Genomic DNA, 19926 nt, shown 5'->3' on the forward strand with positions numbered 1-19926 from the left:
ACCAGAAGCCATGGATTACAGGCAAAATCTGAGCTAAAGGGTAGAGCTGCCACTTTTAAGGAGCGGGACTTTAACCCGGACGCTTATAAGAAATCCTGCTTCACCTGTTCGATGAACCATCAAACAGGTGAAGCGTCAATACAGGACTAAGATTGAATCCTACTACACCGGCTTGCAAACTATTACGAACTACAAAAGGAAGCACAGCCGTGAGCTGCCCAGTGACACGAGCCTACCAGACGAGCTAAATGACTTCTATGCACGCTTCGAGTAACACTGAAGCATGCATGACAGCACCAGCTGTTCTGGACGACTGTGTGATCACACTCTGCAAAGCCGATGTGAGTAAGACCTTTAAACATTCAACTGGCAAGTCTCTTCACTTACATTTTCAACCTGTCCCTGGCCGAGTCTGTAATACCAACATGCTTCAAGAACACCACGATAGTCCCTGTGCCCAAGAACACTAAGGTTACCTGCCTAAATGACTACTGACCCATAGCACTCACGTCTGTAGTCATGAAGTGCTTTGAAAGGCTGGTCATAGCTCACATCAACACCACTATCCCAGAAACCCTAGACCCACTCCAATTTGCATACTGACCCAACAGATCCACAGATGATGCAATCTCTTTTGCACTCCACACTGCCCTTTCCCACCTGGACAAAAGGAACACCTACGTGAGAATGCTATTCATTGACTACAGCTCAGCGTTCAACACCATAGTGCCCTCAAAGCTCATCACTAAGCTAAGGACCCTGGGACTAAACACCTCCCTCTGCAACTGGATCCTGGACTTCCTGACAGGCTGCCCCCAGGTAGTAAGAGTTGGTAACAACACATCTGCCACTCTGAGCCTCAACACAGGGGCCCCTCAGGGCTGTGAGCAGCGATGAGACAGCCTATAGGGAGGTCAGAGACCTGGCATTGTGGTGCCAGGATAACAACCTTTCCCTCAACGTGATCAAGACAAAGGAGATGATCGTGAACTACAGGAAAAGGAGAGACAAGCACACCTCCATTCTCATCGATGGGGCTGTAGTGGAGCAGGTTGAGCGCTTCAAGTTCCTTGGTGTCCACATAACCAATGGACTGTCATGGTTCAAACACACCAAGACAGTCGTGAAGAGGGCACGACAACGCTTGGTCTCCGACCGCAAGGCACTACAGAAGGTAGTGCGTACGGCCCAGTACATCACTGGGGCCAAATTTCTGCCATCCAAGACCTCTAATACCAGGCGGTGTCAGAGGAAGGCCCTAAAAATTGGCAAAGTCTCCAGCGACCCTAGTCATAGACTGTTCTCTCTGCTACCGCACAAGTCTAGGTCCAAAAGGTTTCTAAACAGCTTCTACCCCCAAGCCATAAAACTCTTGAACAGCTAACCAAATAGCTACCCGGACAATTTGCATTGATTGCATTAATTTCAAACTTCACATATCCCTAGTAAAGGCTACTTATCGTAATGAACGATGGCAGCAAAATGCCTGCGATAATTAATCGGCATGGTCGGCGTCGATTATTTTCGGTTTATCGTCCCAGCTCTAGCCTGTACCCCGTCCCTATCTCATTACCACAACTCACGGCCTGTTCCATTCACATCCCATTTTAATTGGTCTTGAGAATTGGGTTTATTTGCATATGCATGTGAACAGGGATCGCATCGGAGGAGAGGCAGATAGAATGTAGATGGAGAGAAAAGAAAAACATTTGTGAAGAGGCTGAATGAATAACACGCTGGACGGGAGTAAGCGCGTCCTAGAAAATAGGTCTACAGTTACCGTGGCAACGTGAGGTTGAAGTCAGCTCCGCTTTCCACATAACCAATTATGCCCATGTGAGTATGTCAGAGAGAAAGTGTGTGTGTGTGTGTGGATTTTTTTAAAGCTTATGTTGAAGGTCTGATGGCCAGTTTGGCAGGGACAAAGTATACAGTTGAGCACGGACACTTATGTTAATTGCCCATGTCGTGTAAGGGCCTCAGCTTAGGCCAATAAGAGACTGTGAGACTGAAAACCGTGCATGGCGCCCAAGTGATGTGTGTGTGGGTGTGATGAACATGGCGATCTTCGGCAGCAGCTGAATGCCCCCCCCCATCGTCAGACAGAGAGAAGCCGGAACTGTAATTGGGTTGGGGGCGGAGGACGTCTTTTAGTTCTTTGTTCACCACATTTCAGAGCGTGTGATTGACACAGGGGAGGGCAGGCAGAGACAGGAAGTGGGGCGTAGGGCTGAAAGAGGAAAGAGCTGTTGATGCTCTGCATCTCTGATTAACATTTTCCTCCACTACTAATCCTCCTCCTAACACAAGGCTCTCTCAGTGTCCTGCAGCTTTTCTCTTCTCCTCCGCTGTCACTCTGCCCATCAGCGGCACAATGCGATGACAGAGAGGTTGACTGCATGTCCTCCAGACAGGTGGCTCTTTGGCTGATTTATTGACATGCACACTGTACAAATGAATTAATATGCTCTGTCTTCAATGACTCCTCTTTCATTCGAGATTTCCCTCTGTCCAATGTCCAGGTTGTCTGTGGGTCGTTGGTTTGGAGACACCACCCTCTCTCCATGTGTCCCCTGATGAACTTTAACCTTCTCCATGAAGCTTTGTCTAACCCATAGAGAATGAGAGGGCTCTAGTGGTCAAAATTACTTTTTAGCATGGGCAGCGTCATAGAGGGCCTCCACCATGCTTCTGCCATTTTAAAGTAGTCAACTGGGTGGGGATTCCTATGGGTTGTAGCCTCAATGGTGCTGCCCATGCTATCACAGACGCAATAATGGTACAGAAATAAAGAGGAGTCCACTTTCTGTATCAATGGTCCGACCTCAGATTGGCATATACAGCCAGAGGGGCATTAGCGGTGGGCACACACATCACTTGCACTCAAACAGAATCAACAAACATCTCTAAAAATAGAGAATCTAAAACACATACACCACACACACAAAACACATCCTTCAAAATACTCAACACTCAGGCTCAACATTCACATCATTAAATGGATAATAATACACCGCAAAATGTTCCAGATATTTTCACATTCACATTTATTTCTCATGATTTCATTGCAAGCTTCAACTTATTTGTGTTACAATCAAATTAAAAGGTTTAGTCAGGTTTCTTTTTTTACTCCCACAAACACAGAGCGTTTGGCTGCCCAGTTCTATGGTGGTCTAGCATTTCCATCTACTAAACACACACACACACACACACACACACACACACGGTGCGCCTCACAAATAAAATAAAACTAAATAAATAAGAAAAATAACATTAAAATAGTCATGCAACGACGGTACAAACACAACCAAAACCTAATAGTTACTTACATCTAGAAAAAATACAAGTAAAAAAAAAGTCTAAACTACTCCCAAATAGCACCATCCTTCCTAAAACTCAGTACCATTGCATTGTACGGACAACCAACTAAGCTTACAGGCAGACTAGAGAAATACATATACTTCTCAGTAGCAGAAAACAGATCACCAACATCAATGTCAGTTTTGGCCTGAGCTTTTGACCTTTCACTGTGAGGTGAGGATTGTAAAAGTGCCTTTTCTTCTGCCCTGTACCTGTGTTCATGTGTACGGTATGCATGTTGATATGTTACATGTGCAAATGGTTCTACTTTGCTTACTACCTTTCTGGTATGCCAATTGTGCACTACTGTTATTAGTAGGTCATTGAGACATACTGCACCATTTATGCAAATACGACCAAGGTGTACATTCCATCTCAACTTGTGTCTAACCATAGAATTACCTATAGACATACGTAAATAGAGATTTAGAAATTCTCTTTGTGTAACACTTTTCATGACAAATGGTAACATTGCAACAAAACCCTTGTGTTAACTTGTGTTATTTGTCTAACGTGTCTATTCATTCTATAACGCTCTAAATCTGCATGAGATATGCAAGGCAGATATAGCATGGAGGTGGTTTCCATGATGCACCAAGGCCAGAGGGAGAGGAGTAAGTAACTTCAGAGCAAAATGGGGATATCTGGTTGGGTAGTGATCAGGGGGTTTGAGCTAGGTGAGTGAGTCTCTATGGTTGTTGGACTCGGGGTCGGAGAGGTGGTTGTCGTGGGGGTCGGCGGTGTTGGGTTCGTCGCCACTCTCTGCGCTGTAGTCCACCTCCTCCATGAAGGATGCCTCTTCATCCTCCAACAAGTACGTACTAGGGGTGCTGCTTGACAACACAACACACAGACAGACCATCATTCTAGGCAGGCTCAAAGTGTGAAATAGGACTAACATAAAACACCCACCAAATGATTAAAACACAAAGTATTTGAAAGAAAACAAATATTTGACCACGGGTCTGGACAGAAATTAGGTATAATGATTTAGAAGATTTCAGAAAGAAATTCAGAAGATAAAACTAGTGGTCAGGTACGTAAAATAATACAAACCCAACAACAAAAATCAAATCAATCACTAGTTGTGCTACGTTTTTGATAGAGACATCTCTTCTTACGCATTGGTTTAGTGGTTTAATGGATAAATGTCTCAGATGTTTAGTGGTTTTAGTGGTTTTTAAATGGTTTTTAATGGTGTGAGGTCTTTGAAAGAGGATCCTGTGGAGACAGTGGATGGTTGGGGTTCAGTCATTGACCCCGGCCCCCCGCCCCAACCCTCTCTCCGCCCCAGAAAAGGGTAAAGTGGATTAGGAGGAGGGTGTGACGGGTTGTAATGGGATGGACAGAGTGCTGTCTGGAGAGGAGTATTAAGATCCCAGAGTGAGAGAGCTTGAGCCATTACAGTCCATTAGAGAAAGACTGCAAGGGCCGCACTTACACCGGACCGGCCACACACACACACGTGCATGCACACAAAGGCCACACACACACACACACGCCACACACACGTGCATGCACACACACACGTGCATGCACACAAAGGCCACACACACGTGCATGCACTGTACACATACAGGGCCTAGTGAACAGCTATACAGCCCTTGCATATGCTTCTATTTATGTTGCCTTAAAATGAAATCTAAAAAGTGAATACATTATATTTTTTGTCCTACAGATTTACACAACCTAGCAATGTTGACAAAAACAACGTCCCTGAGAGTTGTGCAAGGTTGGTCGAATATTATTGTAAATTATTCACAGCTGTAATCGCAAAAGGTGCTTCTACCAATGTATTAGCTCTGGGGTGTGAAGACAAACACAATCAATATGTTCTCATTTTGTGTTTTTAGTCATTTGGAAAATGTTTTATAATTCTTCTTTCACTTTGAAAATGTGTAGATTGTAGGGGAAAAAAACTTATGTCATTACTTTATAGATTACATTTTATGGCAGAAAAATGTGAAGACTGCAAGGGGAATAGCCTTCCACAGAAACACACGTGCACATGCACAAAATTCCAATCCTATTGTTATGATATCATTGGTCTGATGATGAAATATTAAACGAGAAAAAGCATAAAGCTGTGATGAGCCTATAGCCAATCCCTGAGGTCTCTAACCTGGCTACTTGATGGGAGTCAATGAATACAGTGCATTCGGAAAATATTCCACATTGTTACGTTACAGCCTTGTTTTAAAATGAATAAAGTCATTTTTTTCCTCAATCTACACACAATACCCCATAATGACAGAGCGAAAACAGTTTATTTTTTATTTTAAATTCAATTGATTGGACATGATTTGGAAAGGCACAAACCTGTCTATATAAGGTCCCACAGTTGACAGTGCATGTCAGAGCAAAAACCAAGCCATGAGGTCGAAGGAATTGTCCGTAGAGCTCCGAGACAGGATTGTGTCGACGCACATACAGTGGGGCAAAAAAGTATTTAGTCAGCCACCAATTGTGCAAGTTCTCGCACTTAAAAAGATGAGAGAGGCCTGTAATTTTCATCATAAGTACACTTCAACTATGACAGGCAAAATTAGAAGAAAAAAAATCCAGAAAATCACATTGTAGGATTTTTAATGAATTTATTTGCAAATTATGGTGGAAAATAAGTTTTTGGTCACCTACAAACAAGCAAGATTTCTGGCTCTCACAGACCTGTAACTTCTTCTTTAAGAGGCTCCTCTGTCCTCCACTTGTTACCTGTATTAATGGCACCTGTTTGAACTTGTTATCAGTATAAAAGACACCTGTCCACAACAGTCACACTCCAAACTCCACTATGGCCAAGACCAAAGAGCTGTCAAAGGACACCAGAAACAAAATTGTAGACCTGCACCAGGCTGGGAAGACTGAATCTGCAATAGGTAAGCAGCTTGGTTTGAAGAAATCAACTGTGGGAGCAATTATTAGGAAATGGAAGACATACAAGACCACTGATCATCTCCCTTGACCTGGGGCTCCACGCAAGATCTCTCCCCGTGGGGTCAAAATGATCACAAGAATGGTGAGCAAAAATCCCAGAACCACACGGGGGGACCTAGTGAATGACCTGCAGAGAGCTGGGACCAAAGTAACAAAGCCTACCATCAGTAACACACTACGCCGCCAGGGACTCAAGTCCTGCAGTGCCAGACGTGTTCCCCTGCTTAAGCCAGTACATGACCAGGCCCGTCTGAAGTTTGCTCGAGAGCATTTGGATGATCAGAAGAAGATTGGGAGAATGTCATATGTTCAGATGAAACCAAAATATAACTTTTTTGGTAAAAACTCAACTCGTCGTGTTTGGAGGACAAAGAATGCTGAGTTGCATCCAAAGAACACCATACCTACTGTGAAGCATGGGGGTGGAAACATCATGCTTTGGGGCTGTTTTTCTGCAAAGGGACCAGGACGACTGATCCGTGTAAAGGAAAGAATGAATGGGGCCATGTATTGTGAGATTTTGAGAACCTCCTTCCATCAGCAAGGGCATTGAAGATGAAACGTGGCTGGGTCTTTCAGCATGACAATGATCCCAAACACACCGCCCGGGCAACGAATGAGTGACTTCGTAAGAGGCATTTCAAGGTCCTGGAGTGGCCTAGCCAGTCTCCAGAACTCAACCCCATAGAAAATCTTTGGAGGGAGTTGAAAGTCCGTGTTGCCCAGCAACAGCCCCAAAACATCACTGCTCTAGAGGAGATCTGCATGGAGGAATGGGCCAAAATACCAGCAACAGTGTGTGAAAACCTTGTGAAGACTTACAGAAAACATTTGATCTCGGTCATTGCCAACAAAGGGTATATAACAAAGTATTGAGATAAACTTTTGTTATTGACCAAATACTTATTTTCCACCATAATTTGCAAATAAATTCATAAAAAAATCCTACAATGTGATTTTCTGGATTTTTCTTTCATTTTGTCTGTCATAGTTGAAGTGTACCTATGATGAAAATTACAGGCCTCTCTCATCTTTTTAAGTGGGAGACCTTGCACAATTGGTGGCTGATTAAATACTTTTTTGCCTCACTGTATCTAGGGAAGAGTACCAAAACATTTCTTTCTGTAGCATTGAAGGTCCCCAAGAACACAGTGCCCTCCCATCATTCTTAAATGGAAGAAGTTTGGAACCACCAAGACTCTTCCTAGTACTGGCCTTGCCAAACGGAGCAATCGAGGGAGAAGGGCCTTGGTCAAGGATGTGACCAAGAATCCGATGGTCACTCTGACAGAGCTCCAGAGTTCCTCCGTGGGGATGGGAGAACCTTCCAGAAGGACAACCATCTCTGCAGCACTCCACCAATCAGGCCTTTATGATAGTGGCCAGACGGAAGCCACTCCTCAGTAAAAGGAACGACAGCCTGCTTAGAGTTTTCCAATAGGCATCGAAAGGACTCTCAGACCATGAGAAACAAGATTCTTTGGCCTGAATGCCAAGCGTCACATCTCAAGGAAACCTGGCACCATCACTACGGTGAAGCATGGTTGTGGCAGCATCATGCTGTGGGGATGTATTTCAGCGAAGAGGAAACTAGTCAGGAACGAGGGAAAGATGAAATGAGCAGAGTACAGAGAGATCCTTGATGAAAACCTGCTCCAGAGCTCTCACAACCTCAGACTGAGGCAAAGGTTCACCTCCCAACAGGACAACAACCCTAAGCACACAGCCAAGACAACGCAGGAGTGGCTTCGGGACAAGGCTCTGAATGTCCTTCATTGGCCTAGCCAGAGCCTGGACTTGAACCCCATCAAATATCTGTGGAGAGACCTGGAAATAGCTATGCAGCGACGCTCCCAATCCAACCTGACAGAGCTTGAGAGGATCTGCAGAGAAGAATGGGGGAAAGTCCACAAATACAGGGGTGCCAAGCTTGCAGCGTCATACCCAAGAAGACTCGAGGCTGTAGTCGCTGCCAAAGGTGCTTCAACAAAGTACTGAGTAAAGGGTCTGAATACTTACGTAAATGTGGTTTTCATTTTTTTTTAATACATTTACAAACAAACACTTTGTCATTATTGGGTATTTTGTGTAGATTGATGAGGGGAAAACAACTATTTAATACATTTTATAATAAGGCTGTAACATAACAAAATGTGGAAAAAGTCAAGGGGTCTGAACACTTTCCTAATGCACTGTAAATACATTAATTATACATGGATAAATCAATAAATGCAAGAGGAGATTTGTAAAAAGCCACATTTAAATGTCATGAGGATTCTGAGGATGACAGCGGACGGTGCAGCTACACTACTGTCCTGAGTGTTGGCCATGCTGCCACTCTCAAACTAGTGTACCATGTATGGTTTATTGTTGGTAAGTGGGATTGTGTGTGTGACCTGGTAAGTGTGAGCGTGTCTAAGTGTGCGTGTGAGTGAGTGACCTGGTGAGGGGGTGTGTGTCTGACCTGGAGACTTTGCAGCGTGTCTCCATAAGCTCACTCTCGACGTCCAGCAGGTGTGCGTGGTTCCTCAGCTTCAGGGGGGAAGTTAGTCCCTTCAGTCTTAGCAGAGCCACACAGAACTGGGCTCCCATCTCCTCTAGCTCTCTGGTGCCTATCTGAAGACCCTGGACACACACACAATCACTTACTGTACAAGCATTATATATCCACAAGCATGCATGTTCAGTGCACACACATATTATTTTAAGGCTGTCCCTGACTAAAAAAAAACTCTTGGTTGACCGAGAGTCTGTTCTTCCATTTTAAAATGTATATTTTCCATATATAGACACATCCTATGTGTTTTAAATCAAATTAAATATATGCACTGAACTTGTCAGATGCTTTCAGTGCACTCTTTGATTAAATAATTAATTACTAAATGGAGTCCGACTGCAATTGATTTGATTGTACTGGGCCAGACGAAGAGTTGCTGTGCTGTGTAAAAAAAACAAAGACAGTGAGTGACTGTGTGATTAGAATCCAATTGTCTCTGTCACCCCAGTCAGACGTGTGGTATAAATTTGACTATTTGTGGAAAATACTGGAGATCAAGAACAAGAAGGTAAGGAGCAAGGTCTGCCTGCATATTATGTGTGCCAAACAGGTGCTGTTAGATTAGAATATCATTTTTTCCAATGTAAACACTAAATCAATTATAAGCATGTTTTTTCGTGAAGCATTTATTACAGCAAAGACTAAAAACTGTTGCATTCATTTGTGAATGCAATTTCTGAAATTGAACAGTTTGTTTATGCTAATTATTCAAGTGGCTTTATTATTTTATTTAAAACCTAAAATGCTTAATTGCATTTCAAATCATCTCATATGCTGTGAGATGACATGAACAAATGAATGACTGATACAGTACTGTAGCCTATTAAACAGTTGAAATATAGGCCAGAGTAAGTTACGGCATTAAGACTATACAGGATGTGGTCTTTGGCCTACAGCTCGATGGTGGTTATAAAAGGTTGCTATGCCAATCCTACCAATGATAATGACATTACTTATTAGTTTAATGATGATCATAAGAATAACAATAAGGAGATCAAGAAAAAATCAATTACATATAATATCAAAGGCTGTTCTAACGGGAAAAAAGTGTAACGCATTTATTACAGAATAGCGAAGATTAAATTGCAAAAATCGCTGAAGTTGGAGACTTTTATCTCCCTCACCAACTTCAAACATCAGCTATCTGAGCAGCTAACCGATCGCTGCAGCTGTACATAATCTATTGGTAAATAGCCCACCCATTTTCACCTACCTCATCCCCACAGTTTGTATTTATTTACTTTTCTGCTCTTTTGCACACCAATATCTCTACCTGTACATGATCATCTGATCATTTATCACTCCAGTGTTAATCTGCAATATTGTAATTATTCGCCTACCTCCTCATGCCTTTTGCACACATTGTATATAGACTCCCCTTTTTTTCTACTGTGTTATTGACTTGTTAATTGTTTACTCCATGTGTAACTCTGTGTTGTCTGTTCACACTGCTATGCTTTATCTTGGCCAGGTCGCAGTTGCAAATGAGAACTTGTTCTCAACTAGCCTACCTGGTTAAATAAAGGTGAAATAAAAATAAATAAATAAAATAAAAACGGCCAAATTTGTTAAATTGTTGATCCGACATGCTGTGGTTGCGTGAGGCTTGGCACTCACAGAATCAGTAGGCTATTAAACAAACACTCAAGCAGGATCTGTCATATTTCTGTAGCTAGATATATACAGTAGGGATGATTTATAAAGCCAGGCACATTTAACAGTTAGGCTATTGATTATAGACCTAATAAAGTTGGGGTTTCTTCTCTCCTCACTTTACCTAGACAATTAAGGAAAGGGCTCTTTTCTAACTCTGCTGCTGCCTCCACTGCATTGATCTCAACACCAATATGCTGGTTAACCACGGGAGAAAATGCATCTGTTATAAAATAATATTTTTTATTTGTGTTGCACCATTGTTCTTATGTAATATAACCATATACAATTTCAGTTGCACGTCTTAGAGTGATGGACTGTGCCATCCCTACGGCCTCCACGGTGGATTAGTCCACTCAGACAGGCGCCAATCAGACAGGTGTCTTGTACACCATTAATTATTATTTTTTGCTACTGCTCGACTTAAGAAATCTCGGTCGACCAACAGCCTATCGACCAAACAATCGACCAGTCCTCTAAATGAAGTCAGCGCTGTATTATTTACACTTAAAACATCTCACACGCACACACACACACACACACACACACACACACACACACACACACACACACACACACACACACACACACACACACACACACACACACACGTCTGTCCCAAGTGCAATCTCATGTCTACAGTGGGCCAGTAAAATGATTGTGTTGTGGAGCATTGTGATTCAGAGCAGAGGCAGGTAGCCGAGTGGTTAGAGCATTGGACCAGTAAATGGAAGGTTGCAAGATCAAATCCCCGAGCTGACAAGGTAAAAATCTTCCGTTCTGCCCCTGAACAAGGCAGTTAACCCACTGTTCCTTGGCCATCATTGAAAATAAAATTTGTTCTTAACTGACTTGCTAAGTTAAATAAATGTAATAAATAAAGAGGACACTGGCTTAGCACGAGCATGACAAATAGAACATCAACAAAATGGGCTTCCTGCACATCTGTCCAAACAATTTCCCCATAAATACATAACCCAATCAGGAAGGATGAGAGAAAGGGACCGTACCAAACTGGCAACCCTAGCCTACCCCTGGGCTCTGCAGATGTTGACATTGGCTGAGAGGGCTAGGAGCTGCCAGAGGTTTCTGCACTCACTGACTGGCAGGCAGAACATCGGTACACTCAATTGTGTTTTTTCTACCTTCCTAGTGGGGACCAAACAGTTGATTCCCATTCATAATCCAATTTTCCCGAACACTAATTGTAACCCCAAGCCTAAAATTGCCATTTTCCTTGTGGGGACAGGCACATGTTTTACTAGCCTTGGGAGGACTTCTGGTCCCCACAGGGACAGTAAAACCACACACACACAGTTCTGTCCCGTGTTTAGTGGATATGACATAATAAGCCCAATGATGCTGCTTTTAGTCACTGACAGTATGATTTACAGGACTATAGCTCCCCCTGCTGGTTGTTAGTCCACACACACCAGGCTGTATCGGCACACACACCCCCACCCCACCTTGTATTTGCCCTGGTCACAGCCGCAGAGTGTGCTTTCCATGGTGTAGCTGCGCTGGACTCCGATCTCCCTCCACACCACCACGCGGGCTGTGGCCTCCTTGGAGCGCTCCACCACAAAGCTACAGCTGGCCATGCTGAAGGCCGGTGCCATCTGGGACAGGATCTTAGGCAGAGTCTGAGGGACGGAGTACGGGGGAAGAGTTTGAGCTCAACACCCATAGACAATGAGGGCATGCCTGTGGATGGATGTACGTGAGAGGATCTAAAAGAGAAACAGTCAGTGTGTGTGTAACTATACACTGTGACCGCATTGTTTCCAGGTGGCCAGGTGTCTCCCTGTATGCAAATTATTTGAGAGATATTGTTGCTGAGTTGACCTGAGAAAAATTGTACAGCCATGAAAATTCCATGAAAAATGTGGAAAGCATATCCAGAGATTCCTATAACAGGGATCACAGCTGTACTGATGTAATCTGTTCTGATTTATCATCAGGGTTTCATTGGCTAAATACAAGTAATATGTTTCTGAGCCAGAGCCTTAATATATTAACGAACATAAGGGAAGATAGTGTGTGTGTGTAGGGCTGGCACAATTACAGAACATTTGTTCGGTTGACTCCGTTTCTGTGGTGACATGGACTTTAACAAGGTGATGAAACTTTGTTGCTCCTTTCTGAAACAAGCAGCGTGTTGTAGCAAAGCATAGAAATAGAATCAATAGAATGGGCTTGGAACCTCTTACCCTGAAAATTTGACTGGTAAAGTCATGGGTACACTCACAATGGCTGCCTGGTATTGTGATGCAATCATTTCCATGGTAATGTAGAATGTTCATTAAAATTGTGATAACTGATGTGGCTCATGCAATGGAATGTATTTTTTTTAATGTCAGTTGAATCAACAAATCCCAACACAATGGGTACGCTCCCTGCTTTGCTCCTATGTACACCTGCAAAGGCCGCCAGTCCCACCCATTATGCAATCATTCACTTGAATGGGGACGCCCGTTCTATTCATTCTATTTCTATGGCAGCACATGCAGTCAGGACCGGAGGAGAAAATGCACTCCAAACAGTAATTACGGAGACCGCAGTTATTTGGCTGGCCTATTACTGTCATCCAAAATTCTATGACCGTCACAGGCCTAGGTGTGTGTGTATACTTGTGTGTGTTCTCACCCTATAACCAAGGTCTTCATGTAGCTCACAGGATGTAGCGCTGATGTTGGTCTCCCATACAGTCTCCTTCAAACTGCAACCGTACATAAACACGTTCTTCTTCCGGGAGTGACCGTGGTAGTCACAGAACACCTACATAGCAGAGGGAAGGAGAGGACTCAGACACACAGGGAAGGAGAAGACTCAGACACACAGGGAAGGAGAAGACTCAGACACACAGGGAAGGAGAAGACTCAGACACACAGGGAAGGAGAAGACTCAGACACACAGGGAAGGAGAAGACTCAGACACACAGGGAAGGAGAAGACTCAGACACACAGGGAAGGAGAAGACTCAGACACACAGGGAAGGAGAAGACTCAGACACACAGGGAAGGAGAAGACTCAGACACACAGGGAAGGAGAAGACTCAGACACACAGGGAAGGAAAGGACAGACACACAGGAAAGGAAAGGACAGACACACAGGGAAGGAAAGGACAGACACACAGGGAAGGAAAGGACAGACACACAGGGAAGGAAAGGACAGACACACAGGGAAGGAAAGGACAGACACACAGGGAAGGAAAGGACAGACACACAGGGAAGGAAAGGAGACACACAGGGAAGGAAAGGACAGACACACAGGGAAGGAGAGGACAGACACACAGGGAAGGAGAGGACAGACACACAGGGAAGGAGAGGACAGAGATGGTGAATGTATGAAGACAATCAAACTTCATCAACCTGGCTTTCCTGCCACGACTGTTAGGGAAAGAGAAAGGTTAAGGTAATGGCTAGGGAAAGGGTTAGCGTGACAGAGTTAGCCACGTGCGACCAGTGCTGTAAGGGTGTCGGGCTATGGCACATATGGTGGGTACGGTAATCAACCGTGGGGCTCACCAATGGCGCCCTCTGGATGGCAGCGAGGTACTGCAGCAGGCTCTTAGTGTGGTAGATGGTAGGATGCAGCTCAGGACTGGGGTTCTGCCACTGTCGGTTCAGATCCTCCCCGCTCAGAGAACAACGGTGACTGGAGGGAGGGGCGGGAGAAATGGAATGAGAAAAAGAGAAGTTAATCAACTTGAGTTTGTGTGCAGACATGTCTGCAATATAGTATTGGTCGTGTGTGTACACTTACTTGCCGTTGACCACTCCGTCAGGGTTGAGCATGGGGACTATCTTGAAGATGTAGGCCTCCCTGAGACTGTGTGCCAGGGGGCTACTACCCATCAGGAACTCCAGGGTGCCCTTCATCACCCAGCTGGCGTTGGTCTCCCCTGGGTGCACTCGCGATGACAGGAACACCAGCGGACGGTTCCCTGGACACACACACATCACACAATACATAGAAACACACTCAGCAGCACACCCCCCCCCCCCAGAGAAGGAGGAGACAGTTATCTGACAGACAGTGATATCTTTAACTCAGTTCAGGTCAGTGTTCCTACCCCAGTAGTCAGTGGTCAGTCAGTACTCACTGAACTGGCAGATCTGGTCGTTGTTGGTGGACTCGGGCATGGCGGTGATGGTGAGGAGGGGGCAGCTATTGCCCCCCAGAGTCTCACACAGGACGTCTTCGCGCAGGTAGGTCTGAGGGGTCCTCAGCGCCTCCAGCTTCTGCAGGTGCATCTGGGCAGGAACACAGACGTAAGAAGGCTTTACACAACGGTGGAGCTCTGTTGCGCAAACATCAAAACAGTGAAACTTGAGTTTTTTAAAGAGTTGATTTAGCTTTTATACCTTTAGAGTACAGTAGGGGTAGTGCTATGCTGGGCGGCATGTACCCTAGCGGTTAGAAGTGTTGGGCCAGTAACCGAAAGTTTGATTTATAATGGACTGGTTTTGGATTGGTTAAACAACAATAATTGTGTGAGGGCGGGGATACAGGGTTCTGTTCCAAACAGCACAGCGAGGAGAACTCAAAATAGCACCTTATAGTTGAAGACTCTTCTTTGAATCATAAAAGTGCATTGAAATGACTTAGGAACTGTGTACACGTTGGAGGTGTGTGTCCAATTAGAGACACCAGTTATTCCTCTCTCTCAATCCTTTGTAATTGTTTTGTCTCATGTTGCACCTACCCCACATTATCCAGAAATATTATTATCATGTTACTGAATGTATCCAGAGTATTTTCAGATTTCGTTATCAACAAATGCGGCAAAAAGTACAGTAAATACACTGCTCAAAAAAATAAAGGGAACACTAAAATAACACATCCTAGATCTGAATGGATGAAATATTCTTATTAAATACATTTTTCTTTACATAGTTGAATGTGCTGACAACAAAATCACACAAAAATTATCAATGGAAATCAAATTTATCAACCCATGGAGGTCTGGATTTGGAGTCACTCAAAATTAAAGTGAAAAACCACACTACAGGCTGATCCAACTTTGATGTAAGGTCCTTAACACAAGTCAAAATGAGGCTCAGTAGTGTGTGTGGCCTCCACGCGCCTGTATGACCTCCCTAGAACGCCTGGGCATGCTCCTGATGAGGTGGCGGATGGTCTCCTGAGGGATCTCCTCCCAGACCTGGACTAAAGCATCCGCCAACTCCTGGACAGTCTGTGGTGCAACGTGGCGTTGGTGGATGGAGCGAGACACGATGTCCCAGATGTGCTCAATTGGATTCAGGTCTGGGGAACGGGCGGGCCAGTCAATGGCTTCCTCTTGCAGGAACTGCTGACACACTCCAGCCACATGAGGTCTAGCATTGACTTGCATTAAGAGGAACCCAGGGCCAACCGCACCAGCATATGGTCTCACAAGGGGTCTGAGGATCTCATCTCGATACCTGATGGCAGTCAGGCTAACTCTGGCGAGCACATGGAGGGCTGTGCGGCCCCCCCAAAGAAATGCCACCCCACACCATGACTGACCCACCGCCAAACCGGTCATGCTGGAGGAAGTTGCAGGCAGCAGAACGTTCTCCACGGCGTCTCGAGACTGTCACGTCTGTCACATGTGCTCAGTGTGAACCTGCTTTCATCTGTGAAGAGCACAGGGCGCCAGTGGCGAATTTGCCAATCTTGGTGTTCTCTGGCAAATGCCAAACGTCCTGCACGGTGTTGGGCTGTATGCACAACCCCCCCCCCCGTGGACGTCGGGCCCTCATGGAGTCTGTTTCTGACCGTTTGAGCAGACACATGCACATTTGTGGCCTGTTGGAGGTCATTTTGCAGGGCTCTGGCAGTGCACCTCCTGCTCCTCCTTGCACAAAGGCGGAGGTAGCGGTCCTGCTGCTGGGTTGTTGCCCTCCTACGGCCTCCTCCACGTCTCCTGATGTACTGGCCTGTCTCCTGGTAGCGCCTCCATGCTCTGGACACTACGCTGACAGACACAGCAAACCTTTCCGTAGCTCACATTGATGTGCCATCCTGGATGAGCTGCACTACCTGAGCCACTTGTGTGGGTTGTAGACTCCGTCTCATGCTACCACTAGTGTGAAAGCACCGCCCGCATTCAAAAGTGACCAAAACATCAGCCAGGAAGCATAGGAACTGAGAAGTGGTCTGTGGCTATCACCTGCAGAACCACACGTTTATTGGGGGTGTCTTGCTAATTGCTTATAATTTCCACCTGTTGTCTATTCCATTTCCACAACAGCATGTGAGATTTATTGTCAATCAGTGTTGCTTCCTAAGTGGACAGTTTGATTTCACAGAAGTGTGATTGACTTGGAGTTACATTGTGTTGCTTAAGTGTTCCCTTTATTTTTTTGAGCAGTGTATAACATTCACATAAAATCAACAGTGTAATGTAGAGATTGTCTTTTATTCTACAGGCCATCCATTGGTGAGCTGAAGCTGAAGGGCAGCTGGGTCATGCAGCAAGACAATGATCCAAAGCAAGTCTACATCAGAAAGGCTGAAAAGCAACAAATGTAAAGTTTTGGAAAATGTCCGCTACCTAAAACCAATGGAGATGTGGCAGGACCTGAAATGAGCAGTTTATGCTTGAAACCCACAAATGTTGTGGAGTTACAGAAGTTCTGCATGGAGGAGTGGGACAACATTCCTCCACAGTGATGTAAGAGTGATCAACAACTATAGGAAGTGTTTGTTGCAGTTATTGTAGCAAAACCTGTGTTACTGAAAGGGGGCAATTCCTTTTTCACACAGGGGCATTGGGTGTTGCATAACTTTGTTTCTTAAAATACATGAAATAAGTATCACATTTTTGTGTTATTTGTTCACTCATATCCCCTTCATCTAATATCACGTTTTGGTTGAAGATCTGATAACATTCAGTGTGGAAAATATGCAAAAATAAAGTAAATCAGAAAAGGGGCAAATACTTTTTCATGGCACTGTATCTAGTACCTTTAGAGTAGTGTAGGTGTAGTGGTATACAGTACCTATGGAGTAGTGTAGGTGTAGTGGTATACAGTACCTTTAGAGTAGTGTAGGTGTAGTGGTATACAGTACCTTTAGAGTAGTGTAGGTGTAGTGGTATACAGTACCTATGGAGTAGTGTAGGTGTAGTGGTATACAGTACCTTTAGAGTAGTGTAGGTGTAGTGGTATACAGTACCTTTAGAGTAGTGTAGGTGTAGTGGTATACAGTACCTATGGAGTAGTGTAGGTGTAGTGGTATACAGTACCTATGGAGTAGTGTAGGTGTAGTGGTATACAGTACCTTTAGAGTAGAGTAGGTGTAGTGGTATACAGTACCTTTAGAGTAGAGTAGGTGTAGTGGTATACAGTACCTATGGAGTAGTGTAGGTGTAGTGGTATACAGTACCTTTAGAGTAGAGTAGGTGTAGTGGTATACAGTACCTATGGAGTAGTGTAGGTGTAGTGGTATACAGTACCTTTAGAGTAGAGTAGGTGTAGTGGTATACAGTACCTATGAAGTAGTGTAGGTGTAGTGGTATACAGTACCTTTAGAGTAGAGTAGGTGTAGTGGTATACAGTACCTATGAAGTAGTGTAGGTGTAGTGGTATACAGTACATTACATTACATTACATTACATTTAAGTCATTTAGCAGACGCTCTTATCCAGAGCGACTTACAAATTATGGAGTAGTGTAGGTGTAGTGGAATACAGTACCTATGGAGTAGTGTAGGTGTAGTGGTATACAGTACCTATGGAGTAGTGTAGGTGTAGTGGTATACAGTACCTTTAGAGTAGAGTAGGTGTAGTGGTATACAGTACCTATGGAGTAGTGTAGGTGTAGTGGTATACAGTACCTATGGAGTAGTGTAGGTGTAGTGGTATACAGTACCTTTAGAGTAGAGTAGGTGTAGTGGTATACAGTACCTGTGGAGTAGTGTAGGTGTAGTGGTATACAGTACCTATGGAGTAGTGTAGGTGTAGTGGTATACAGTACCTATGGAGTAGTGTAGGTGTAGTGGTATACAGTACCTATGGAGTAGTGTAGGTGTAGTGGTATACAGTACCTATGGAGTAGTGTAGGTGTAGTGGTATACAGTACCTATGGAGTAGTGTAGGTGTAGTGGTATACAGTACCTTTAGAGTAGAGTAGGTGTAGTGGTATACAGTACCTTTAGAGTAGAGTAGGTGTAGTGGTATACAGTACCTTTAGAGTGGAGTAGGTGTAGTGGTATACAGTACCTATGAAGTAGTGTAGGTGTAGTGGTATACAGTACCTATGGAGTAGTGTAGGTGTAGTGGAATACAGTACCTATGGAGTAGTGTAGGTGTAGTGGTATACAGTACCTTTAGAGTAGAGTAGGTGTAGTGGTATACAGTACCTATGGAGTAGTGTAGGTGTAGTGGTATACAGTACCTTTAGAGTAGAGTAGGTGTAGTGGTATACAGTACCTATGGAGTAGTGTAGGTGTAGTGGTATACAGTACCTTTAGAGTAGAGTAGGTGTAGTGGTATACAGTACCTATGGAGTAGTGTAGGTGTAGTGGTATACAGTACCTATGGAGTAGTGTAGGTGTAGTGGTATACAGTACCTATGGAGTAGTGTAGGTGTAGTGGTATACAGTACCTATGGAGAATTGTAGGTGTAGTGGTATACAGTACCTATGGAGTAGTGTAGGTGTAGTGGTATACAGTACCTTTAGAGTAGAGTAGGTGTAGTGGTATACAGTACCTATGGAGAATTGTAGGTGTAGTGGTATACAGTACCTATGGAGTAGTGTAGGTGTAGTGGTATACAGTACCTTTAGAGTAGAGTAGGTGTAGTGGTATACAGTACCTATGGAGTAGTGTAGGTGTAGTGGTATACAGTACCTATGGAGTAGTGTAGGTGTAGTGGTATACAGTACCTATGGAGTAGTGTAGGTGTAGTGGTATACAGTACCTTTAGAGTAGAGTAGGTGTAGTGGTATACAGTACCTATGGAGTAGTGTAGGTGTAGTGGTATACAGTACCTTTAGAGTAGTGTAGGTGTAGTGGTATACAGTACCTATGGAGTAGTGTAGGTGTAGTGGTATACAGTACCTATGGAGTAGTGTAGGTGTGGTGGTATACAGTACCTATGGAGTAGTGTAGGTGTAGTGGTATACAGTACCTTTAGAGTAGTGTAGGTGTAGTGGTATACAGTACCTATGGAGTAGTGTAGGTGTAGTGGTATACAGTACCTTTAGAGTAGAGTAGGTGTAGTGGTATACAGTACCTATGGAGTAGTGTAGGTGTAGTGGTATACAGTACCTATGGAGTAGTGTAGGTGTAGTGGTATACAGTACCTTTAGAGTAGAGTAGGTGTAGTGGTATACAGTACCTATGGAGTAGTGTAGGTGTAGTGGTATACAGTACCTTTAGAGTAGTGTAGGTGTAGTGGTATACAGTACCTTTAGAGTAGAGTAGGTGTA

The 19926-nt window shown here is 44.2% G+C and overlaps 1 protein-coding gene across 3 annotated transcripts in view; it reads right to left on the minus strand.

Moving 5' to 3' along the window:
* Window positions 1–3030: 3030 nt before the first annotated feature.
* Window positions 3031–19926, minus strand: part of LOC135527434 (cytosolic carboxypeptidase 1-like) — a 48604-nt gene continuing 31708 nt past the window's right edge. For all 3 annotated transcript variants that reach the window (XM_064956036.1, XM_064955987.1, XM_064956093.1), the window contains 7 exons: window positions 14609–14759; window positions 14269–14449; window positions 14031–14160; window positions 13151–13282; window positions 11971–12147; window positions 8759–8919; window positions 3031–4190 (listed from right to left, as the gene is read on the minus strand). In XM_064956036.1, the coding sequence (XP_064812108.1) occupies window positions 4034–4190; window positions 8759–8919; window positions 11971–12147; window positions 13151–13282; window positions 14031–14160; window positions 14269–14449; window positions 14609–14759 (1089 nt within the window). In that variant the 3' untranslated portion in view covers window positions 3031–4033. The remainder of the gene's footprint in view (window positions 4191–8758; window positions 8920–11970; window positions 12148–13150; window positions 13283–14030; window positions 14161–14268; window positions 14450–14608; window positions 14760–19926) is intronic.

This window comes from Oncorhynchus masou, chromosome 1 (genome assembly GCF_036934945.1).
Source record: "Oncorhynchus masou masou isolate Uvic2021 chromosome 1, UVic_Omas_1.1, whole genome shotgun sequence".
Lineage (NCBI taxonomy): Eukaryota > Metazoa > Chordata > Actinopteri > Salmoniformes > Salmonidae > Oncorhynchus > Oncorhynchus masou.